The sequence below is a fragment of the Acartia tonsa genome, chromosome 1 (assembly GCF_053477335.1).
Source record: "Acartia tonsa isolate MP-2025a chromosome 1, ASM5347733v1, whole genome shotgun sequence".
Lineage (NCBI taxonomy): Eukaryota > Metazoa > Arthropoda > Copepoda > Calanoida > Acartiidae > Acartia > Acartia tonsa.
Window position 1 is genome coordinate 60568877 of NC_137260.1, and position 26231 is coordinate 60595107.

Here is a 26231-nt window from a genome sequence, read left to right on the forward strand (position 1 = left end):
TTAATATTGAATATAAAATATTTAACAAGGAAGTTAAAGTCCGGACGAGAGTGGCCGAAGAATTCGGAAAATGTTTCTACGTTTGACTGGCTCAACAGGAAAAATATTGCTTTCAACACTCACTTCAACACTCACTTCATTGTTGACAAGATACTGTTAAAAATCAGGGACACAGGGATAGGAACTGGATGATGAATTGATCTTCAATTGTGTGAAATTTTCATTTGGTATTATGTTATGATTAGGGGTGCTTTCATTGAAACCTATTTCTTGACCACAAAATCTCATGTTATTTTTATTTTTTGAAAAACATATTTCTAGTCCTGCGGGTGGCTCTAATCCTTCTGGGTTCTATACCTACGGAGACAAAAACCAAAAAAAGTGGATAATTTTTTACACAATTTGCTCTTTGTCTTTGGTCTACGGAGCACTGTGTCTGAAGGATACTGTCTTTGTGAGCCTCTTCTAGCCTATAATTAACCTAACCCAACTTACAACTTCCTGGTATCAATTGCGACTTTTTCTTTATAAATATTTAGGTTAAATTACATTAATCTGTTTTCTGTCAAGTACACGTACTGTAAATTAAATTAGATTTTTAGTAGAGAAACTACTCTATAATTCACTTTGTCTGTCCGTCTGTCAGTCAGCCCGTAACGCTATATGATTTTCTCAGCTTCAAGATAGACGGCTAATTTTTTGTGAGGATTCCTCATTGCCAATTAGCATCGACAGTATGTAATTTATTCTGTCAGTCTGTCTGTCAGTCATACTCAAATATATACTCAAAATATGTGAGAAAAATTTTCTCCAATATTTATATTCTTGATTTTAACTTTTGTTCTTAAAATCTCCTTCCATCCATCATTTTGAAATAAGGATTTTGAAAGGAAATCAAGGAATTTAAAGAGTTTTGTATCATTAGGACAATTCTTCCATAAAATAAAATGTAAAGCTATTTGCCATTTTCATGACACCCATTCTTGAAAACTATGCTTTTCTATTCAATAGTAGAATTAATCATTAAATAGGAGGTTTGATCCTTTATTAACTAAAACAATTTGTGAAGTTTTGTGTCGATTCGTTAATCTTATCATGACTGAAAACATAATGACAAACATTAATGGACAAACGAATTCTAATAATTTAAGAGCTAGGTTTGAATTTTAAAATTGTAAAAGCAATACTTCACAGAGGAAAAGAACATGGGGAAACAGCTGTTCTGAAGAATATGATTTATAAGCTGTCTAAACAGCTGAGTAAAGAACAGGCTAGCAGACTAGGTTCAGGTAAGCAGCTGCTTTATTTCAGGTAGTTGGAGAAATGAACTTTAATCTTAATTTGGATCATGATCAAGACATTAAGATAAATATACTACTACTTAATATGCTTGACGAAAAAGTCATGGTTTGTAGAATATAATGCTGTCTCTCTCAAATTTAGGTGTATTATATTGTACATATCTTTTTTTTTCAAAAAGAAAATGAAATGATTAATCTATGTACTAGCGGTTACGCCCCTATTTGCCTCTAAGGGAACTTGAGGTGGGATCGAAGGGTAGTCATTTTTTTAGGGTTTCTTTCTCTTGGAAGGGTGGCGGTAACTTTCCCCGAAATAGTTATAAACCTTCCCATATCATATGAGAAGCTACATTATAAAGGAGAACCATATCGGTAAACACAGACTGAAATACAGACACACACACACATAGACATCTGTTACTGTTATATAATAGATTAATCTATATTTTCTACAAATTAGATAGCGTAACCCTAGAGGACCTTCCCGACGCCCCGTGGGTTATAGAATTAGGAGGACTGGTTCCACTACTTGTTGCTTATGAAGAGGAACTGAAATCTTTACAGGTTTGCTGTAATTTTCTTTCAATTTATGGTATTTATTAATAGTAAAACATAAGCTTTCGTAAGGTCTTTGTAGGATAATTATTGATTTGCAACATAAAATTTTTCTTATTTAAAAAAAAATTAAGATTTATTTTGATTACTATAAGTCTAATTCTCAAATTATTTTGCCAGGATTGAATAAATGCCATGTTTAAGTCAAAGGAACATTAATATAGACGATGCATTAGATTAAGGAGTTTTATTACTTACAGTTTATTTGTGTATATGTTTTGTTTTGAATAAGTTAAAGCAAGGAAGATCATGCCCATAAGTAATGTAGGTAATGTAATGTATCAGTATAAGAATTATTAAACAAAGTTAAGATGTGTAGTGTAGTTACGTACTTACCACTTTATTCATATATTATCTGCTCCTCTCAAAGTTCAAAGTGCACCTTTTCAAATTTAGTCCGTAAAGAAAGATAAGTCGGACAGACGGACATATCCAACCTATAGAATTGATGCACTGCTAAGCCTTATTGAGACAATGCACCTTTTTTTATTTCCAGGGGAAAAGTACTGAGTTCTGATTAAGATGTAGAACGACTAAGAACAACTTAATGAATAGTTACGCTACTAAGACCCAATTAAAATTAATGCACCTTGTTTTTTTTCAGCGGACAAATTCTGAGCTTAGATCAGAGGTGGAAATAAACAGAAAAAGACTAGAGGAACTAATAAAGGTAAACAGTGCAACAAAATCTAAGTAGCTTTAGTTAGAGATTCTATATACCTTCTGTTTTAAATTAGTTGTATGTATTGCTGTTCTAATTATCTTCTCTATAAGTAACATATGGCATTATCAATTTTGAAAAATGTGATATAATCAAGAAATTCATTCTGATCTCGGTCTCTTTTTTCTTTTTGTGTTTATTGCATTTTGTCATACATACATATCTCTTTGGGATCTACTGCAGTTCACGGTAAAATATTGCTGGTAAGCAATTTTTCCAAAAATCTATGAATTTTAAAGGCTGCTAGCTGCCATACAGCTGAACGTACAGACCATACCCGCACACCATTTTAAGCGGCATAAAAAGGCCTACAATAAATCTGTAATAGCCAAGATCCAATGATACACAGAGAAAGCTTCACTGAAAAAAAAAACGCGTGAAATATGTCTTTTTCGCGCATTTCTCTGCACTGCGAGATAATTATGCATTATTGATTTATAGCTATTCCAGATTATTTGTAGGCCTTTTTATGCCGCTTAAAACAGTGTCGGGGCATGATCTGTATGTTCAGCCGTTTGGCAGCTAGCAGCCTTTAAAATTCATAGATTTTTGGAAATGGAAATATTGCTTACCAGCAATATTTTACCGTGAACTACAGTAGATCCTCTCTTTGTTCTAAGCTTGAATTATTTCCTCGTATAGTTTTCCTTCTATTGGACATGAAGCATCTTGTTTTTCTTTTTATATTTCTTGTAAAAATAGAAAATATTTGCCCCACCCTGTACATAGTTCTAACTGATCTGTTTGTAAACAAAACATGAGTAAAAAGTAGCTCACTAGGATTAACATAATCTTAAACACACACAAGAACATTTATGATCAAAATTAGCGAAGCGAAATTTTTGACAACCTATTTGGTAAATATATCCTTTTATAAAAGTAACAGGATGTCTGTATGTGGATCTGTGTTTGTACCGAAGGATCTCGCTAACCGGCTCCTTAACAGTGAAGCTTCTTAAAAGTCCAGGGAAGGGTTCATAATTATTTCGGGGAGGGTACATACATCCACTCTTCCAAGAGAAATCGCCCCATAAAGAAAATTATTTTTAGCATATAACGTCCTATATCGCTGTGTAATAATAATTCAATGAGATGCGTAGCAGAAAACTCAAAGAAACGTGTTAATTGTATAGCTGCTACGCTACTAATATGCAGAAGAGTCGAGTTAAATGTTTAAACAAATTGATGTCAGATAATTTATAGGATCTTAAAGGGAATATAGATTTTAGTCAAAGTCAAAAGTTTCATATGTTCCAAAACCTTAAAAATTATTTGCATATTTACGACATTTTTTAAAGCGAAGCTTTTCTATAATTAGGGTCGGTCCGTCAGTACGTCCGTCCGTAACGGATAGCTTTTTTCGCTAATTTAGGCATGTTAGAATTGTCCTATTGATTTCAAACTTTGCATGGTGATTCCTGTAGTAGTTAGGTACGATTTAGAAAGCGTAGCAACTCTATAATCATTACCAGAATGTACGTACGTCCATTTTAAATATGTTGATTTTTTTACTTTTTAACAATAAATTTTTATGTGATCTAATAATCCGATTGATATGATTTTGGTATACTGATTCCTGGGACAACAAAATACAATATTATAAGCGAAGCAACTCTAAAATCAAGTCCTAAAAATGTAAGTATATCCATAAACATTATTCTGTATCAAGCAGTTTTTCAACAATTGAACCCTTTTCCATTATCGCTTCGAAACCAATTTACATCCGGTAATTTAGAACAGGTTCTCAGCTATGTATAGCATCGTATTTTATCCAGTTTTTTTAGCCCGTGCCTTCGCCTTCTCGGGACTAAAAAGTAGTTTTAATCTTATAATCATTTTTCTATCCGAGGATAGCTGTTTATAATACGATGTGATAAATAACTATTTTCAATTTTACAACAAAAAACTTTATACCGACCACTCTCAGGAGCTTAACCCTGCTTTGCTCTAACCATGCGGGAATCTCTTAAACCTTTAGATAGTATGAAAAATGTGTTCTTTTTCGTAATTTTGATGGACTAAGCCGGATATGTGTGATATTATAATGGGTATCTTGTCCCCAAGGTTTTTAAAGGGATGAGTCAGGTGTATTTTTCTATTTGTTACTTAAGCTTATGTTAATACTTCCTGAAAGGAAAGCAATAAACTTTGATTTAAACACACCTAACCTTTTCAACATTTCTGACAAATACTTTACTTAAAATATTGGCAGCGCAGCTAATGTATAGCCAGTGTTTGTCTTTATCTCCTTTCGTCAAAGTTTGATTTTTTATATACAAATTAATTGTTTTAATAAAAATTTCTGATCATGTAAAGAAAATGAAGTTGCGGGTTTCGTCGTATTTTTATAGTAGCTTTTGATAGATTATTTCAGGTTAGGAAAATGTTATGATGATTGCTCCGCAGGGTTAGAAATTGGCCCCGCAGGATTAGAGCCTCCAGCAGAGACTAGAAATAGGAGAAAAGCTACTGTGAAAATACGACGAAACCCGCTACTTCGTTTCTTTCCATGATCCAAAATTTGACTAATATTCATATAATTCTCTATGATACCTATGATCTGTAAAATGAAGCAAATTATGTTTATTTTGTTTGCAGGATAACACCGAAATATCCAAGCAATTACAGGTATCTTTATTATTAAATAAAAGTAACAGGATCTGTGTATGTGTGTCTGTCTGTACCAAAGGAACTTACTAACCAGTGAACCGATATGGTTCTCTATTACAGTGTAGTTTCTCATAGGTACTGGGAACTATATTGGGGAATGTATAACCATCCTCCCAAGATATGTAACTCCTAGAAAAATATGACCCAATCCCCATTTTATTTTTTTTATTTAAAAAAAAACAAAAACGTAGGGTCAATTTACCCCTTCTTCACTTCAAGTGCCCATAGAGGCCTCTAGTGCCGTAGCTGCAAGTACACTAAAATAACAATATTTTTTGGAGGTAGTTTAATTCAAATTAAATGAAGTAATAGAATAAATAGAAACTGAAAGGAAATTGTTTATTTTTGAGTGCGTCCAATTTAAATTAAGGAAGTTCTAAATGTAAACAATGTATTCAATAACACAATTTTGGGTAGAATCTAAATTATGCCAAGCAGATCAACAAAAACACCATATTTTTCATATCATTCAAAACTTGTTTCAGGCATTTGTTAGTAGCTTTAATAACACACCCTCGCCCCCACCCCCAAAAAGAAAAAAAATATTGAAAATTAGATGGGGAGGGGGGGAGTGTTATGACTTGTCCAGTTGCAACAAAAGAAATTTTAATGCTTTCCCTAAAATCAAATCAGTACTCTTCCCCCATACTTCCTTTTTTTCTAAAAAAAAAAAATTTAGAATGGGAAGGGACATCCCCGAAATTATACTTAATTAATATGTTTTGCTAAAATTAGGATATTGCAAGCACAGCCCCGTTGGATCTAGAACAGATGACCATTCTTAAACAAAGGTTAGGTTTTATAAGTTAAAATTTGTAGATCAACATTTAAAGAAAAATGTATACTTTGATAAATTTTTAAAATAATCTAAAATGTTTTAATTTTATTAATTTAGTGCTCAGTTGGTTTTGCAGGAAAACTCATTATTAAAGGTTTGTTTTTAAAATATCTACACACTTCTGGATAAGAGCAAGGCCGTCAGAAAAGAGGGAAGAGGGGGGGGGTTAAAGTGGCGTGGGCCTTCCACTCATTTTATTGGAAAAACTTTTTTTTATAAACTTAGACGTCCTTGGATAAGAGTCATTTAATAAAAGGTTATTTTTTTCTGTGGACTTGGTACATTAGACTAAAAGAAAAATCAGGGAGGCAGTAAAAATTAGGGCAGATTTATACAAGAGAAATGTATATTAATCGTAAATTCAATTATGGATTTCTAATTAACAGGAGAAAAATAAAATGTAAGAAAAATCGAGAAGGAAAGGAAAAGTTGGAAAATTACAGAGTACAGAAAGACAGAATTACGAACATACACGTTCTCTCATAGAGTACATTCGTTGCTAAAAACAGCATTTTAAAATGTGACTTTTATGCTATTCAGGAAAGAGAAACTGAATTAAAGGAATCCATAAACACACAAGAAAGAAACTTTAGACTCAAAATAAGTAAGTGTTTACATTGAAGCTTTTCTATAATTTTGTTCTGTCGGTCAGAAAGTTCGTGCTTAAACTAGTGTAGTGTAAACTATCATACAATTACGCCGGGCTTTTAACAATATCATTTGAAATGGTAATAGTTATTTCTCGCATCGTATTATAAACAGCTTTCCGCGGATATAGAATCTTATTATTGTACATTTTTTATTCGTAGAAAGCTGGATATAATACGATGCTAGACATAGTTTTTTCGTATGGATGAGAACCGGTTCCTATCCACCGGATTCGAGTGAATACGAGAATTGAAATTCTTTGTTTTTAGGAGATATAGAGGAAGAAAGAAATGAATCTACAGCTACATTTGAAGAAAAAATTTCTATGATGAAGTATATAAATTTTATCCTTCATTCAAGCTACTCTAAAAGTCAACCTATCCGTTCAAAATGTTCTTTCAGTATTTCATATACTTACTTAACCTTTGCTAATTCTTAACTATCCTGTTTTATATTTTTTGTTATACTGGCTCTTAATTTATCAATACTCATGTTTTAATTGCCCACAGAAAACACAAATGACAGAAAACAAGAGGAAAATGCAATCATAAATCTTATATTTGTAAGCACTGTCTTTTTCTCGTTTTAAAATATTTTTAAACTTTATTAAATAAAAGTCAAATCATTTATGATTAGAATATTCTCGAATCATATATTTATCCAAATATTTCTGTAAGTATAACCCATAGAGATATTAGGTAATAGAGTAGACATGATCCCTTTTTTCAGTTCTGAGATAACTCGTTTGACATGGAGAAACAAGGAACTAGAGGAGAAATTATCTCTGTTACAACCTGAACAAGAAAAAAAAGTCTTCCAAGATGGCATTGCTCAAACAGAACAGGTGAAAATTTGGATAATTTTAAAAATAATCTGAGTGGGATTTTTCATACTTAATTCTATCGTTGGTTTAGATTAAAAGTCATAGACAGCTCCAAACCTAAAGACCAATAAAAAAACCACAGAAAAATGTGTAAATTTACCTGCAAAAGCATAAATCTTTGTATTTTATTATAATCTGCAGCTATTAGGGATAATTTGGCTGCTGTTATAGTGTGGTATTCGGCAACCGTGAGCCATGTCTATGGCACCCCTGATCTGGGGTTCGGTGTAGGGTCAATGGCCCTCCCCCGAGTCCTGGGGAAGGGGTCTAGTGACCCCCTCCCTACGCTTAGAATTAATGATTTGAATCTGTCATGTTTATTATGGTTAACTGTATTCTTAATTCTCCCCCACCCTTTCCAGGGATGGGGGAATCATTATTGCCCAAACTGACCATTGTATATGTATTATTTATGCTTTTATGTTATGATTATTTATTCCTATCCATGTAATTATTGTTTGTTGTATATAACTGCAGTATCTCTTAACCCTTCAATAAAGTGACAACTGAAAATAGATGTTGATCATTATCTAGTGAAAGCTAGAGAAGCGTAGCTTCTCTATAGTAAGGTGTCCACGTCTGTCACACTGCCGTAATCTAATTGAACTCCGGTGTCTGCCCTTTATCCTCGGCGGATACCACAACTTTGGTGACAGCTGTGTGAGATTACGGCGAACCACAAGTGTAGAGCAGACGCGCATCTGAGGCTAAGGTACTCCCAGCAGTGAATCTGGCAAAACTGACGCAAGCAACCTGAATTACCCACCCTGGACAGCAAAGTTTAACTCTGCATCCGGCAGTTGTGGAAGCAAAACAGCGAAATCTGACGAATAACCGCGAGCAGCGCTGATATCTAACGGAGAATTGAGCGCCAAAAGGGCTGAAACAGGCCTGCGGACCGGCTGAAACAAGCCAAATACGTGTAGACGGCTGAAAATAGGCCAACTTTACTGCAAGAAATAGCAGGATCCGAACCAGTGGCGCTAGCAGGACGGGACATTCCCTGCCGCCGATAGGCTGAAACATGCCACATAGCTGCAAGCTGCGAGCTAACATACGGGTGTAGTGCACCAGAACAGAGAAAAACTACGTCAACCCCGAGTATCCTGAGAAGCTACAACGCAGCCACCCATCTAGAAGACAGATATTATATCACATTTGCAGGGATTACCACCCTAATGTGATGGCCAAACAATAGATTTATGAGCAAAGCTTGGCAAACAAATTGTTGTGTTGTGATAAATCTAAGAATAGAACAGGCTTGGATTACTGTGTATTGTGATAACAGCTAAAAATAGAACAGAGTTGGTCAACAAATCTGTTATGCAATTGTGATAAGGACAAAAATAAAAGCTAGATGTAATATAATCAAAACAATCTCAAGCCCACAGCACAAAAACAATACACCCCTTATTCCAAGGGAAGGGGAGGGGCCCCTCTCCATTGAAGGCAAATACAATCAGGGTGATATAACAGATAAGCCTAAGATTAAGAAGCAAAGGCCCCATTACACCAGCACACAGTTACCCCCCCTCCCTCACAGTGGGAACGGACGGAGTTACCCCCGTCCCCTCACGCGCTTCCCCCCTTCCTACCCACACTAGACTAAGTCCGTCTGTAGTGTGGAGCTAGCGATCGGATACACAGAGCGCCATTCACGGGTAGCGCAACAGAGTGCGGAAAACATCATAAATCCAACGGACGAAGCGGACCAATGAGAGAGCGAGCTGAGGGGTGAGAGCGCGTTTTCCCCGTGTGCGCGGATTTGACGGCGCGAACGCGCGTTACAAGGACAGAAGATTCCACGCACACACACACACACACACTTTCACACCAGAGCGGAGCTACTCCATAGCATCTAACAGGGGTATTTTTAGCAAATAAAGAATTGCAAGTTTCTTTCCTCCTAGCTCTAGTGTGATAAGGGAAAACCCAATCAGTTCCTGACAGCAGTTCAGACCCTCAACATCTATCTACCTCAACACCTAACTATTGATAAGTACAGCTAAGTTATATCTTTGCAACTAAAACTCCCAACCTAGTGATACAAACAGTGTTGGCTGTTAGGCTAGGAAGCCTCAAGTGACAACCCATTCATTGTAGTACTGTATAACTTTGTGCCCGCCGTTTCACCGTTGACCCAATGGACCAGCATCAAGTCCCAGGAGGTGACCAAGCCCCAGGATGGCTCCAGGATGACCCTCAGCCGGCCCCAGCCGAGTACCGCAAGCTGATGCTGAGCAATCTGCCGGAGTTTAGAGGGCCGCCCAAGCAGTCCTGGTCGGCACATATCCGCCGACTGGAGATGTCATGGGCGGCTTACCGCGTGCCACCTCATGATTCCCTCAACCGCCGCAACGCCCTACTACTGTCATTGGTAGGGCAAGCGGCGGAAATGGCGTCCCATCTGTTTGGCGAGGCAGGCCAAGCCTTGACCTACGAACAGGTCAAGACCGAGTGTGAATTGCTATTTCGCCCTGCTTTTGAATCCCAAACGCTTAAACAAGCGTTTAGGGATTACAAGCAACACTCGACAGAACCTATACAGGCGTACATATCAACAAAGTGCGCCTTGTATAGGGACGCCTACAACCATGAGGATCTTGAGTTGTTGGTGGACGAATTAAATCGTGGAATTCGTAACGCCAATGTAAAACGCCTCATGATGAACCATGAAATTGCGAGTGTACCTGAGTACACTCGCAAGGCCATGTTCACCGTGACCATGGTTACTAAGCAGCTGAAGGAAGGTGTGTGCTTAGTGGACTCGACCGACGGGCTGACTGGATCTGCCTGCATCTAGTTGCCCCAATATGACGAGTCGGAGCCAATGGAGATTGGCTCCTTGGCTCCGGGTCTCCACCAGATGGGGAAGGTCGCTCCAGATGACAAGGTTCCAGGCCGCTGCTACCGCTGCCAGGGGAGAGGCCACCGAGCTCGAGACTGTCCAACGCCTGTGGAAGTTAGCCTAGAGGAGAGGCGCACCCAGCCACGCCGTGACCGTTCTGCCAAGTGTGAGCGTTGCCACTATGACGGTCACACGGCGGCCGAGTGTAGAGCTGACTGGGCCCAGGTAGCCAGCCGCAGGCGCACCGCCGACAAGGGTGCCCCTCCAGGGAAGCCCAGCAGAGTGGCCCATATGGAAGGGAGCGCGCCCCCAGCACCACCACCGCAAGCAGCCGCCCCCAGAGCTGCGGACCGAGCCGATGGGATGCCGCAGTTCGGGACTGTCCCAGCTAGGATCAACGTACTGGGCGGCGCGGCTGAGCCCAACCGGGTTGGCCTAGGCTTCAGTCTTAACCATCTGGGGCCAGAGCTGGTACAGCCCAACAACATAGCCGAGCCAGAGGTGCTGAGGCCCCAGCCTTTCAGCCTCAACATGATGGAACCTGCCCGACTGAGCCTACCCAGCAAGAGTGGAGGGGCGCTGCCCAGCGTCCCTGAGACGGTGTATGGGGAGGCCCTGGCAGCCGCTGAACGAGAGAGGCAGGAGGTGCTAGCCAGCACCTCTGCATCGATGTATGGGACGCCACCCGGCGTCGCCACCTGGGATGATGGGGGGGTGCTATCCAGCGCCTCCCACCTTGTGCCTGGGGCGACAACCGTCGCCGCCACCGAGATACCTGGATCCTGGAACGAGCCAGCCTCCAACCTGATGTCTGGGGCGACAACCGTCGCCGCCACCGAGAGACCTGAGTCCTGGAACGAGCCAGCGGTCCCAGAGGAAGGGGTGACACCCGTCACCCCCAGCCAGCCAGCGCCACCAGTCTGCAGGGAGAGCCCAGCTACAGGCCAGCCAGCGCCACCAGCCTGCAGGGAGAGTCCAGCTACATGCCATCCAGAGCCCTCTACCAGCCAAGGGAACCCAGCGGCTCACCATCAGGATAAGTTGAATTTGTTAAATGTGTTGTATCCAAAACCTTGTAAACACCCAGCCTTGCCTGTGCCCCCTGCACTTGAGGCTGGGGAAATTGAAATTTGGGAAAATAAGGACTTGCCTGTGCCACATGCACCTGAGTTCCTAGGGCAGGGGAGGGCATTGAGTAAGGGCGAGCCTGTGCCACATGCACTTCAGCCCCATGCCACTGGGCATGCCTTGGACCAGGGAAGGGAGCACTTAGGGCTAGGGGAGCCGACACCCAGGCAAGTGCCAGTCGCTTGCCAGTCTGTCATTGGGGAGGGTATCGGGGTGCCTCGGCCGCATACAGATAACGCTCAATGGAAATTTGTATCTAGCCCGGAGCAGCCCAGCCGTGTCCAGCCCCAAGAAGCAGCCATGACCAGAGCCGGAGATCCCCAGCCGCGTGTACGAGGAAGATGGTTACCTGGAAGCCTCTCCCATTGGTGGATGGTCCTGTGGGGCCTCCTGCTGGCAGCCGTGTGGCCTACAACCAGCTACGTCCTGGTGGGGTGGGACTGTGCCAACCCCACCCATGTCACGTCTTACAATAAAGAAAAGATGTGTGACACGGAGCCCCTACACCAGGAGGTGCCCCTGGGCCATGACGTCCACGTCCTGCAGCAAGTCAAGGTGAGGGAAACCACTGGGTTCAGCTGTCAGCTCACCGTGTCCCAGTGGACATTCAGGTGTGGGGTATGGGGTCACCTCAAGGTGACCTCGGTCCCCACCCTCATGAGGCCAACCAAGATAGACCCAGAAGCGTGCCGAGACCTGGCCAGGAACCGAGTATACACGTTGCCAGGCAAGACCCAGCCACTGACGTTCCAGCTGAACCACCCCCTGTTCTTCACCATTGATATGGTGGGCGCCCTCGTCAACAGCCCCGAGGGGGTGGGTTGCGAGGGGGAGGACGTCCACTTTGAGGGCCAGCTCTACCGCAATGAATTAGTGCTCCAGGAGCGGCGGCTGCTGGTCAAGGAGGAGACCTATGTGGTGGAGGATGGACGGGTGGAGTCCCAGTCTGACCACCTGACCCTCGAGTGTCCCCATTCTGAGCTGTCCTGTATCACTGGGGAAGCAACCTACGTGTGGGACCACCTGGGAAGAGATTGCCCCTTGAGGCTGATCCGCAGCCTCCAGCCCAGCCTGGTGAGGGATGCATATCTGGTTGACCATCAGGCCCAGTTTTTCATCAACATGACCAACCCCACCTCAATTGTGAACTGCGACTTCGAGGCCCATGCCACCAACCATCCAGCGTTGTTCGTGGCAGCTGACCCAGCCGCGGCTGCGCTGCCCAGAGTGTCGGCCAGGGATGTTGACGTTCCCCTTCAAGCCCAGATCCATGCAGGTTATATTGGATTTACCCTGGAAACGCGCATGAGAAGCACTGCAGCAGAAGAAGTAGCGGCCAACTGCTGGAAGCTCCAGCAACTAGATCCGGCCCACCCGGTGCGTGTCCAGGGGAGCACGTTCTCGGTACTGAGGGGAGACATCCTGCTGCAGCTGACCTGCCAAAGGCACAAGTATGTTGTCCGCGAACACAAGGAGTGTTGGGACAAAGTGCCAGTGGAGCCCACAGGTTTTGTAGACGCTGTGACACGGGTATACAGTGAGCACGCCACCAAGATTCCCTGTTCCTCCACCTACCCCCTGACTGTGCACGCGGAGGAAGGCTGGATAGAGTTAACCCCTGCTCCCAAGAAGAGGCCACCCCCGCTGGATACGCCTAAGCAGTTGTTGACAGAGCCCTTAGATGACTTCAGTTCAGGTGGTTTGTATTCGCAGGCTGAATTGAATGACTGGCAACAACTGCTGGCGTTCCCCGCATACAAGAGTGCCATGCTGACCGGCCTATCCTATGGCTCCTGCGTTCAGCAAGGCAGCTGTTCGGCCACAGGAGACCATGGGATAGTGTCCTACAACATTGACCGACTGGCGGAGGAAGGAGAGGCAGCCCTGGATGTCTGGGCAGGATTTAGACAAGCCATCCACGAGTGGGGAGATGGCGCCGCCATCCTGTGCTTGCTGTTGCTGATCCTCAAACTGCTGGGGGACCTAACCATCATTTCTCTGGCAGCAGCACAAGGAGGAGTCCGGGCAGCCCTGAATGCGATATCACAAGTGTTCCTGTACCACCCAGCTTTGTATAGGAAGGCGCTGGCTAGAGCCAGGCTCAACCATGCCAAGTCCCGGGACTTTTCAGTGGACTGGGATGCCATTCCCATCGGCAGGGAAGCAGCCGAGGAAATGGTGTCTATGAAATCAACTGACAGCGGGCATGACCGCCCAGGTAGGCCAGGACCGCCCTCTGGCAGACCCCGCGGCCCCTCAGGAGGACAGGCCGCTGCTCAGACAATCAACCTGGCAGCCAGTGCCCCAGCCGCTGCCAACAACAACCCGCAGGCCCCACTGCTGACCGTTCCAGCAACAACTGTGCCACCAGCAAACCTGATGCCTGCCGGCGCTGACCAACGGATCCAACCCAAGTCAGCCTCTGCCTTCTATCCCACATTGGGAGCCCATCAACCCTAAGAAGATACTCACCACTAGGATTCCATTGAATCATTATCGTTTGTATATATATTTTAGCCCTAAGGAGCGGGCCGAAGGCCTCAACCACTGTCGGAAGTCTGGTAGGGAAACCACCTCCCAGCCTTCCGAGGGGAGAGTTGTGGTATTCGGCAACCGTGAGCCATGTCTATGGCACCCCTGATCTGGGGTTCGGTGTAGGGTCAATGGCCCTCCCCCGAGTCCTGGGGAAGGGGTCTAGTGACCCCCTCCCTACGCTTAGAATTAATGATTTGAATCTGTCATGTTTATTATGGTTAACTGTATTCTTAATTCTCCCCCACCCTTTCCAGGGATGGGGGAATCATTATTGCCCAAACTGACCATTGTATATGTATTATTTATGCTTTTATGTTATGATTATTTATTCCTATCCATGTAATTATTGTTTGTTGTATATAACTGCAGTATCTCTTAACCCTTCAATAAAGTGACAACTGAAAATAGATGTTGATCATTATCTAGTGAAAGCTAGAGAAGCGTAGCTTCTCTATAGTAAGGTGTCCACGTCTGTCACACTGCCGTAATCTAATTGAACTCCGGTGTCTGCCCTTTATCCTCGGCGGATACCACAATAGCTACATAGCGAAAACGCATCTTTTGTCCAATTTTTTTTCTATTTTTTACTTTAAAATGATGGCAATAATCGATTTAGTGTAATAAAAATATATATAATCTAAAGGTTTAAATAAAATCTTGGAAGAATTTCCATACTCAAAATATATTTTAATTACTACAGGATACAGAAACAGAGAAGCTAGAGAAGGCATTGTCCAAATATGAGGAACAAGTTTCACATTTTCAACATCAAAATTTGAACCTGGAAACACAATTAGATCAAAGTAATTTATTCGATCTGTATATTTTATTCAGCAAAAAAAATTAAAATCTATGAATTTTAAAATTATCGTTTTTTTTTGTTTTCAAATTGTTATTTTTTTTAGCAAAGAAAGAGTTAGAAATCAAACAGAACAGAATAAGGTAGAGTATTTCATCGTAATAATAAAAATATGGTTTACATATCTATATTTATAAATGTTCCATCGCACTACCCACCCATATTTTCAATTTTTTTCCTCTGGTACTTTCTAACTAACCATTCTGAGCTATTTAAAATAATGAATTTAGTGAGCTTACCAAAGAGCTGGAGGAAGCTAATGATAATCTGACTGAGAAAACTTGTGAAATTGGTGAAGTAACAGCTGAACTCAAGATTGCCAAAGTAGGATTTACATTTTTTAAAAGCGCTGCTACTTTATTACTGGGCTATTCCATACGACCATCCTTTTGATGGTTTGTCCGTAACTTTACAAAGTTTCTCAAAAAACAGCTATGTGACGTCATAAGAATGAGGGAGATGAGAGGAGAAGTGGGAAAGAAAAACGCCTAAAAAAGATATGGATAATCCCCCATTTTTATGACGTAACGTGGCTGATTTTTGAGACACTTTGTAAAGTTATGGTTTGTCCATCTCAAAATCCTTTGAATAAAATGTAAAAACTTGTTAAAAAATTATCTACATGTCACACACACTACTTTCCTTCTTCCCGGCCCTGCTAATGTACTTTAAATTCAAGAATATGCAACAAATGCACGAAACATTAAAACATGCAATAAACAAGGATGACAACATTTATAAAAAAAAAGAAGCTCTGAAATGGTGGAACAAACGAATATTAAAACTTTTGAGGTGTCAGAAATGAATCTGCAAAATATTAATATAAAAGTCTAAACAAAATTGTAAGTAAATTTGTTGCAAATCTTCTTAAATACAGAATACTGTTTAATGACATACTTATATGTTTAAAAAAATATTTTTAAAAAAAATACTTTGCTTATAATATTTTACCTTGTGGTATTAGGGATCAGTATTCTAAAAATCAGATGAATAGGATAACTATAACATATAGAAATTTTTTATCCAAAAAGTAAAACCAGCATTTTTTAAATGGACGTACGGACTTTCTGGTAATGATAACAGAGTTTATTTCCGCTTTCTAAATCGTACCTAATTATTATTGGAATCATCATGCAAAGTTTGAAATCGATAGTATAACTCTAACCTGTTTAAACGAAAAGAGTTAACTATTACAGTGACGGAAGGACGGACCGACCCAGATTATAGAAAGCTTCACTCAAAAAAAGTATCTTTAAATTTTTCCTTTACTTTTTATAACAATATAAATTTGTTTACTTACTTAAAATAAAAACCTTTTAGAGATTGCATAAGAAGTATGAAGAATATTCCACTTCTCTTCAAGACAAGATTTTAGAATTGACTAGAAAATCTGTCAATTTTCAATCTCAAGCCAGGTACATCTTATTAAACATGGGATGACAACTTGACAATATCCATAAAATGCGAAGAACAAAAATCATTTATTCAAAGTTAATTATCAAGTTCAGTGTTCATAAAAAAAATTCTATTAATTCCGTGTTCTTTTTCTTTCCCATTTTTTAGCCAATGAACATCTGTTATACAATTCACATTGTCCGTCTGTCCGTTCCTGGTGTTTTTGTGTTTCTCTTTTGTCTTTTTATATGCCAAGATCGACCAAACCATATGTTATAGAGTAGCTTTGATTCCAATTAAATACCGATTTCCAGTATGGCTTCGAAACCGATTAATATCCGCAGAATTAGAACCGGTTCTCAGCAATACTGAAAAATTACAGACAATTTTCCGCGAAATAAAAACTGGGTTTTATCTTATAATGTTTTATTTAAATATCCGCGGAAAGCTATCTATAATACTGTGGTATTCGGCAACCGTGAGCCATGCCTATGGCACCCCTGACCGGGGTTCGGTGGAGGGTCAATGGCCCTCCCCCGAGTCCTGGGGAAGGGGTCTGTCGACCCCCTCCCTATGCCTAAAATTAATGATTGAATCTGCCAAGTTTTATTATGGTTAACTGTATTGTTAATTCCCCCCACCCTTTCCAGGGATGGGGGATCATTATTGCCCAAACTGACTATTGTATATGTATTATAATGCTTTTATGTTATGATTATTTATTCCTATCTGTGTAGTTATTGTTTGTTGTATATAACTTTAGTATCCTTTAGACCTGCAATAAAGTGACAACTGAAATAGATGTTGATTATTATTTAGTGAATGCTAGAGAAGCGTAGCTTCTCTATAGTAAGGTGTCCACGTCTGTCACACTGCCGTAATCTAATTGAACTCCGGTGTCTGCCATTTATCCTCGGCGGATACCACAACTTTTGGTGACAGCTGTGTGAGATTACGGCAAACCACAAGTGTAGAGCAGACGCGCAGCTGAGGCTAAGGTACTCCCAGCAGTGAAACTGGCAAAACTGACACAAGCAACCTGAATTACCCACCCTGGATAGCAAGGTCTAACTCTGCATCCGGCAGTTGTGGAAGTGAAACAGCGAAACTTGACGAAGAACCGCGAGAAGCACCGACATCTAACGGAGAATTGGGCGCTCAAAGGGCTGAAACAGGCCTGCGGACCGGCTGAAACAAGCCAAATAAGTGTAAACGGCTGAAAATAGGCCAATTTTATTGCAAGAGATAGCAGGATCCGAACCAGTGGCGCTAGCAGGACGGGACATTCCCTGCCGCCATCAGCCGGATTTGGATCAGCGGCGCTAGCAGGACGGGACATTCCCTGCCGCCGATAGGCTGAAACACGCCATATAGCTGCGAGCTGCGAGCCAACATACGAGTGTAGTGCACCAAAGCAGAGAAAACTACTCCAGGGGGAACGGACGGATTTACCTCTGTCCCCTCACGCGCTTCCCCCTCCTACCCACACTAGACTAAGTCCGCCCACGGTGTGGAGCTAGTGGCCGGGAACACAGAGTGCCATTTACGGGTAGCGCAACTGAGTGCGGAAATATCATAAAATTCAACGGACAAAGCGGACCAATGAGAGAGCGAGTTGAGGGATAAGTGCGCGTTTTACCTGTGTGCGCGGATTTGACGGTGCGTAAGCGCGTTGCAAGGACAGGAGATTTCACGCACACACACACACACCGGAGCGGAGCTACTCCATAGCATCTAACAGAGGTATTTTTAGAAAATAAAGAATTACAAGCTTCCTCCTATCTGTAGTGTGATAAAGGAAAACCAAATCAGTTCCTGACAGCAGTTCAGACCCTCAACACCTATCTACCCCTACCAGCCTACTCTACCACCTCAGAATCCAACTAGTGATAAGTACAGCTAAGTTATATCTTTGCAACTAAACTACCAACCTAGTGATAAAAACAGTGTTGGCTGTTAGGCTAGAAAGCCTCAAGTGACAAACCATTTATCCTATTGCTTTATAACTTTGTGTCCCGCCGTTGAACCGTTGACCCGATGGAACAGCCGCAAGCGCCAGGAGGCGACCAAGCCCCAGGATGGCTCCAGGATGACCCTCAGCCGGCTCCAGCCGAGTACCGCAAGCTGATGCTGAGTAACCTGCCGGAGAATAGAGGACCGCCCAAGCAATCCTGGAGTTCACATATCCGCAGACTCGAGATGTCATGGGCGGCTTACCGCGTGCCACCCCATGACTCCCTCAACCGCCGCAATGCCCTTTTACTGTCACTGGTAGGGCAAGCGGCGGAAATGGCTTCTCATCTGTTTGGCGAGGCAGGCCAAGCCTTGACCTACGAACAGGTCAAGGCCGAGTGTGAAATGTTATTTCGTCCTGCTTTTGAATCCCAAACGCTTAAACAAGCGTTTAGGGATTACAAGCAACACTCGACAGAACCTATACAAGCATACATATCAACCAAGTGTGCCTTGTATAGGGACGCCTACAGCCATGAGGATCTCGAGTTGTTAGTGGACGAATTAAATCGTGGCATTCGTAACGCTAATGTGAAACGCGAGATGATGAGTCATGAGATCACGAGTGTACCTGAGTACACTCGTAGAGCCATGTTTACCGTCACCATGATTACCAAGCAGCTGAAGGAGGGTGTGTGCCTAGTGGACTCTACCGACGGGCTCACTGGATCGGCCAGCATCCAGTTGCCCCAATATGACGAGTCGGAGCCAATGGAGATTGGCGCCTTGGCTCCGGGTCTCCACCAGATGGGGAAGGTCGCTCCAGATGACAAGGTTCCAGGTCGATGCTTCCGCTGCCAGGGGAGAGGCCACCGAGCTCGAGACTGCCCGACGCCTATGGAAGTTAGCCTAGAGGAGAGACGCACCCAGCCACGCCGTGACCGTTCTGCCAAGTGCGAGCGTTGCCACTATGCCGGTCACACGGCGGCCGAGTGCAGAGCTGACTGGGACCAGGTAGCCAGCCGCAGGCGCACCGCAGATAAGGGTGCCCCTCCAGGAAAGCCCAGCAGAGTGGCCCATATGGAAGGGAGCGCGCCCCCAGCACCACCGCAGCAAGCAGCCGCCCCCAAAGCCGCGGACCGAGCCGACGGGATGCCGCAGTTTGGGACCGTTCCAGCTAGGATCAACGTACTGGGCGGCGCGGCTGAACCCAACCGGGTTGGCCTGGGCTTCAGTCTCAACCACCTGGGGCCGGAGTTGGTGCAACCCTACAACATCGCCGAGCCAGAAGTCCTGAGGCCCCAGCCTTTTAGCCTCAACATGATGGAGCCTGCTCGACCAAGCCTACCCAGCAAGAGTGGAGGGGCGCTACCCAGCGTCGCTGAGACGGTGTACGGGGAGGCCCTGGCGGCCGCTGAACGAGAGAGGCAGGAGGCGCTAGCCAGCGCATCAACATCGATGTATGGGGCGCCACCCGGCGCCGCCACCTGTGATGACTGGGGGGTGCTATCCAGCGCCTCCCATCTGGAGCCTGGGGCGACAACCGTCGCCGCCACCGAGATACCTGGATCCTGGAACGAGCCAGCCTCCAACCTGGTGCCTGGGGCGACAACCGTCGCCGCCACCGAGAGACCTGGATCCTGGAACGAGCCAGCAGTCCCAGAGGAAGGGGTGACACCCGTCACCCCCAGCCAGCCAGCGCCACCAGCCTGCAGGGAGAGCCCAACTACATGCCATCCAGCGCCCCCTGCCATCCGAAGGAACCCAGCTGCCCAGCACTCCCAGTCGAGCCAGGATAAGTTAAATTTGACAAATGTGTTGTATCCAGACCAGCCTTGCCTGTGCCTCCTGCACCAGAGGCTGGGGAGATTGAAATTTGGGGATATAAGGACTTGCCTGTGCCACATGCACCTGAGTTCCTAGGGCAGGGGAGGGACGTGAGTCAGGGCGAGCCTGTGCCACACGCACTTCAGCCCCATGCCACTGGGCATGCCATGGACAAGGGAAGGGACCACTTGGGGCTAGGGGAGCCGACACCCAGGCAAGCGCCAGTCGCCTGCCAGTCTGTCATTGGGGAGGGTATCGGGGTGCCCCGGCCACACAAAGATAACGCTCAATGGAAACTTGTATCTAGCCAGGAGCAGCCCAGCCGTGTCCAGCCCAGAGAAGCAGCCGTGACCCGAGCCGAAGATCCCCAGCCGCGTGTGCGAGGTAGATGGCTGCCTGGAAGCTTCTCACACTGGTGGATGGTCCTGTGGGGACTACTGCTGGCAGCCGTGTGGCCTACAACCAGCTACGTCCTGGTGGGATGGGACTGTGCCAACCCCACCCACGTCACAGCCTACAATAAAGAAAAGATGTGCAACACGGAACCTCTACACCAGGAGGTGCCCCTGGGCCATGAAGTACACGTCCTGCAGCAAGTCAAGGTGAGGGAAACAACAGGATACAGTTGTCAGCTCACTGTGTCCCAGTGGACATTCAGGTGTGGGGTATGGGGTCACCTCAAGGTGACCTCGGTCCCCACCCTCATGAGGCCAACCAAGATAGATCCAGAAACGTGCCGAGACCTGGCCAGGAACCGAGTCTACACGCTGCCAGGCAAGACCCAGCCACTGACGTTCCAGCTGAACCATCCCCTGTTCTTCACCCTCGATATGGTGGGCGCCCTCGTCAACAGCCCCGAGGGGGTGGGTTGTGAAGGGGAGGACGTCCACTTCGAGGGCCAGCTGTACCGCAATGAATTAGTGCTCCAGGAGCGACGGCTGCTGGTCAAGGAAGAGACCTACGTAGTAGAGGATGGACGGGTGGAGTCCCAATCTGACCACCTGACCTTGGAATGTCCCCATTCAGAGCTGTCTTGCATCACTGGGGAAGCAACTTACGTGTGGGACCACCTGGGGAGAGATTGCCCCTTGAGGCTGATCCGCAGCCTCCAGCCTAGCCTAGTGATGGATGCGTTCCTGGTTGACCATCAAGCCCAGTTTTTCATCAACATGACCAACCCCACCTCAATAGTGAACTGCGACTTTGAGGCCCATGCCACCAACCACCCAGCATTGTTCGTGGCAGCTGACCCAGCCGCGGCAGCGCTACCCAGGGTATCGGCCAGGGATGTTGATGTCCCCCTGCAGGCCCAGATACACGCAGGTTATATTGGATTTACTCTGGAGACAGGCATGAAAAGCACAGCAGCAGAAGAAGTAGCGGCCAACTGCTGGAAGCTCCAGCAACTAGACCCGGCCCACCCGGTGCGTGTCCAGGGGAGCATGTTCTCGGTGCTGAGGGGAGATGTCCTGCTCCAGCTTACCTGCCAACGCAACAAATATGTTGTCCGTGAACACAAGGAGTGTTGGGACAAAGTGCCAGTAGAGCCCACAGGGTTTGTAGACGCCATGACACGAGTGTATAGCGGCCACGCCACCAAGATTCCCTGCTCCTCCACATACCCCCTGACTGTGCACGCGGAGGAAGGCTGGATAGAGTTAACCCCCGCTCCTAAGAAGAGGCCACCCCCGCTGGATACGCCTAAGCAGCTGCTGACAGAACCCTTGGATGACTTCAGTTCAGGGGGCTTGTATTCGCAGGCTGAGTTGAACGACTGGCAGCAACTGCTGGCGTTCCCAGCATATAAAAGCGCCATGCTGACCGGCCTGTCCTATGGCTCATGCGTTCAGCAAGGTAGCTGTTCGGCCACAGGTGACCATGGGATAGTGTCCTACAACATCGACCGACTGGCGGAGGAAGGAGAGGCCGCCCTGGATGTCTGGGCTGGGTTCAGGCAAGCTATTCACGAGTGGGGAGATGGCGCAGCCATACTGTGCTTGCTGTTGTTAATCCTCAAACTTCTGGGGGATCTGACCATCATTTCTCTGGCAGCAGCACAAGGAGGTGTACGGGCAGCCATGAATGCGATGTCACAAGTGTTCCTGTACCATCCAACTTTGTACAGGAAGGCCTTGGCCAGAGCCCGGCTCACCCATGCCAAGTCCCGGGACTTTTCAGTAGACTGGGATGCCATTCCCATCGGCCGGGAAGCAGCCGAGGAAATGGTGTCCATGCAATCAGCCGATAGCGGGCATGACCGCCCAGGCAGGCCAGGACCGCCCTCTGGAAGACCCCGCGGCCCCTCGGGAGGTCAGGCTGCCGCCCAGATGGTCAACTTGGCAGCCAGTGCCCCAGCCGCTGCCAACAACAACCAGAATGCCCCACTGCTGACTGTCCCAGCAACAACTGTGCCACCCGCCAACCTGACACCTGCCGGCACTGAACTACGTGTCCAACCAAAGCCAGCCTCTGCCTTCTATCCCACGTTGGGAGCCCACCAACCCTGAGAAACACTCACCACTAGGATTCCATTGAATCATTATCGTTTGTATATATCTTAGCCCTAAGGAGCGGACCGAAGGCCTCAACCACTGTCGGAAGTCTGGTAGGGAAACCCTCTCCCAGCCTTCCGAGGGGAGAGTTGTGGTATTCGGCAACCGTGAGCCATGCCTATGGCACCCCTGACCGGGGTTCGGTGGAGGGTCAATGGCCCTCCCCTGAGTCCTGGGGAAGGGGTCTGTCGACCCCCTCCCTATGCCTAAAATTAATGATTGAATCTGCCAAGTTTTATTATGGTTAACTGTATTGTTAATTCCCCCCACCCTTTCCAGGGATGGGGGATCATTATTGCCCAAACTGACTATTGTATATGTATTATAATGCTTTTATGTTATGATTATTTATTCCTATCTGTGTAGTTATTGTTTGTTGTATATAACTTTAGTACCCTTTAGACCTGCAATAAAGTGACAACTGAAATAGATGTTGATTACTATTTAGTGAATGCTAGAGAAGCGTAGCTTCTCTATAGTAAGGTGTCCACGTCTGTCACACTGCCGTAATCTAATTGAACTCCGGTGTCTGCCATTTATCCTCGGCGGATACCACAATACGATGAAATTACTATTATAGAATGGCAGAACAGAAAAGCGCACACCTTAAGAAAGAATTGAAAAAATGTAAGGATGCTCTGAATAAAGAACACAAGCGGATAGAGGGTTCACATTTACATTTGAGAAAGGAGCTGGATAGTATTACCAAGATTATCAAGGAAATCAAAGATTCAGGTAAAAAAAATATTAATTTGTAAATAAATCTTTTTAGATCTGATAGACATTGGTTGGGGGGGGGGGGGGGTTGTAAAAGAAAAGCTTTATATCAATTTAACAAACATTAGCCCCTCCCTACCTACAAAAACATAGCTTGGCATATAAGATAGATATACAGTAAAAGCTTCTAAAACCCGCTTTGTCGCGCGACTGAAGCTGAATGAGGCTTTATGGGTGTCTGAGAAAGTCGCGCGGCTGATTTTAAGGCTTCTGTAGGCCGTGCGGCTGATGGTGGCTAAGACTACTGAGCCCTAATATAATTGACTTTATAATTTTATGTCATACCTACTTGAACAAAATTCATTGTTTTGATTCTTTGCCCTAATTTGAAATATATATTTCATTCTTGCAAAAATAAAAGTTATAATTTTAGCTATTAATTCCTATTTATAATCTTTACATTTTTGTAGAAACAGAAAAAGACCAGAAACATTTATCTGTGATATTGCAAAAATTACAATTGAAGGTAAACAATTTTGAGATATTTTTTAGTTATGCAGCTACTCTATAATTAGGGATTGTCAGATCTTATGTCTGTGAGAAAATCTAAATTTTAGCTAGAAATAAAAGCAAGTATATGTAAAACATTTTTTTTCAATAAATATTTATCCCTGTGTCAAAGCTTACTGAAACTTTTAAAACTGTCATAAAAATCGAAAAAAAATAAAAAATAAGTTTTTTTGTAAAGATTAACTCATTGTGTATTTTAGATTTCAGAACTTAGAGGGTCAGCCTTAGAAAGGTAAGTTTATTTATAAGTAACAATTAGCGACTTCGCCCCCTGACTTTTAGTAAAATGCGTCGTTATTTAATCTTTCACTCCCTCATAAAAAAAAACATTAAAGCTTTGCAAGATATTAAGGTCGAATTACTTTAGAAATTTAAGGCTTAAATTATAAATGTGCAGATAGAAAAATCAAATTATTTCTGTCCACAAAGAATTGCACCTTGAATTGAATATAAAAGCTAAATTTTGGGGTTAGAAAGATATCAATGTAATCACACATGATATTGTTTCAGGATTGTTGAACTGGAGGAAAATTTGTCAAGCAAAGAAATTGAGCTTGAAAATTTCAAACAGACTACTGCTGATCAATTAAGGTTAGTTATAAATGGAACCCCTTTGATACATAAACAGGTAATCAAAGGGTTATAAGATAAAAAAAGAGCAAGATGACAATTGGATTTATCAACTATTCCCAAAGATCAGTAGATAAGTTGTTTGAATTATAAATCTTAAACAAAGACGAACCAAACCATAGTTATATTTTTAGGTTGTCGCTGAAAGAGCTAGAATTACAGAAAAGAATGGTGGCTCATCTTGTCGAAGAAAAACAAATGTTAAAACAACAGCTCGGTTCATATAAGTCTTTGAGTTAAAAGATAATATTTTTTTGTTTGAAAATAATGTCAAAATATATCATCAAAATTTATATAATTTCTTTATTATCATAGTTGATTTATATAGATGTGTACATTTTTAAATCTTCAATCTCACGTAAAAAGTAAGCATTTTTGTTTAATACATAAAAGCCCTGCAAAATAGCTGGTTCTTTTTTTGGGTGCCAATTATCTTAGGTTGGTTTTAGGCTATTTTCATTTCTATTTTAAGTCCCTAGAGAATAGAAACGCACCAACTAACATAATAAAAAATATCTATTTGTCTAGAAGCAATTAAGATCTCTTGGATGGCTAGACTGGAAGCTTTTAATATATACTTTTCTCATATCTTATTGATTAATGATTAATTTTGGAAAACCCTAAATCCTTACTAGGACAAAAGTTGCATTGACTTCATTTCCCCTTTAACATTTATTGCAAGTATTTAATAATATTCGTAAAGTGTTATTAATTATCATAAAATTGTGACTATATGTATTTTAAATGTACAAATTTATTGTTGTGTTTTAATTATAAACATAATTTGTTAAAAAGCATATGCTTAAGTGAGGGAATTTTATAGTAGGGAAAATATGTCCCTACTTTCCATGTTGATAGAGCAATGCCGCTAAACAAAGATTATTTCAATATTCCAATAAAAACATTTTTTGTCAATTTTACATTTTTAATTTTTATTATCAAAAGTTATTGAAATATGTGATTATCGTAAAGACAGTTATTGATTTTGATAGTATGATGTTAACTAATGGTTTTAAAACAAATAAAATCCTCAATTTTAAGTGCATTGTCGTTATTTTGAAAAATAAAACATTTGACAGAATAACTTATTAATAAAATAATATTTATTTATATAATCATTAACATATCTGAATATTTGAAAAAATATGTATATTTGCTTCTTATAAGTATTGACATCATTTATTATAAATAATTGGTTGTTCCTTTAGAATATGCAAGTAGGTATTGAATAGCCTAAAATTTCATAGGTAATAGCTAGCTAGGCGCATATATTTGATAGATAGGACGGGCCGATAATGTTGACCCTGTAAGTTATCCAGGAACCCAACAGTTTTAATCGTAACTTCTAGTGTCTGAACTATTAAACAAATAATAATTATCTGCAGGCTAGTTTATTCGGTTTCATCATTACTGGAAATGTGTATGAATATATATTTAAGTTTAATACCACATTGCCGTATCCCTAGCTAGAGGAAACTGCAATTAATATCTAAGTTGCTCAAATTTTTTAAAGTTAACTTTAAGGTGATAGATCTCAATTA

General features: G+C 43.0%; 1 protein-coding gene across 1 annotated transcript; it reads left to right on the top strand.

Annotated features, from left to right (window-relative positions):
* The first annotated feature begins 1196 nt into the window (after window positions 1–1196).
* On the top strand, window positions 1197–24983 carry LOC145325417 (uncharacterized). The gene is made up of 18 exons (XM_080168407.1): window positions 1197–1289; window positions 1762–1865; window positions 2521–2586; window positions 5236–5265; window positions 6043–6098; window positions 6203–6239; window positions 6686–6749; window positions 7063–7126; window positions 7523–7637; window positions 14888–14990; window positions 15093–15129; window positions 15277–15370; window positions 16367–16461; window positions 23354–23508; window positions 23961–24016; window positions 24261–24292; window positions 24571–24651; window positions 24825–24983. Exons 1-18 carry the CDS (start codon window positions 1232–1234, stop codon window positions 24928–24930), a joined length of 1353 nt encoding a protein of 450 aa, XP_080024533.1. The 5' UTR covers window positions 1197–1231; the 3' UTR covers window positions 24931–24983.
* Window positions 24984–26231: the final 1248 nt, after the last annotated feature.

Excerpts from the sequence above, each read along its gene's own strand:
- LOC145325417 (XM_080168407.1), top strand. The coding sequence starts at position 1,232 with ATGATTTATAAGCTGTCTAAACAGCTGAGTAAAGAACAGGCTAGCAGA. Across the intron at positions 1,290-1,761 it reads GGCTAGCAGACTAGGTTCAG|ATAGCGTAACCCTAGAGGAC; the intron begins GTAAGCAGCTGC and ends TCTACAAATTAG. Across the intron at positions 6,099-6,202 it reads ATGACCATTCTTAAACAAAG|TGCTCAGTTGGTTTTGCAGG; the intron begins GTTAGGTTTTAT and ends TTATTAATTTAG.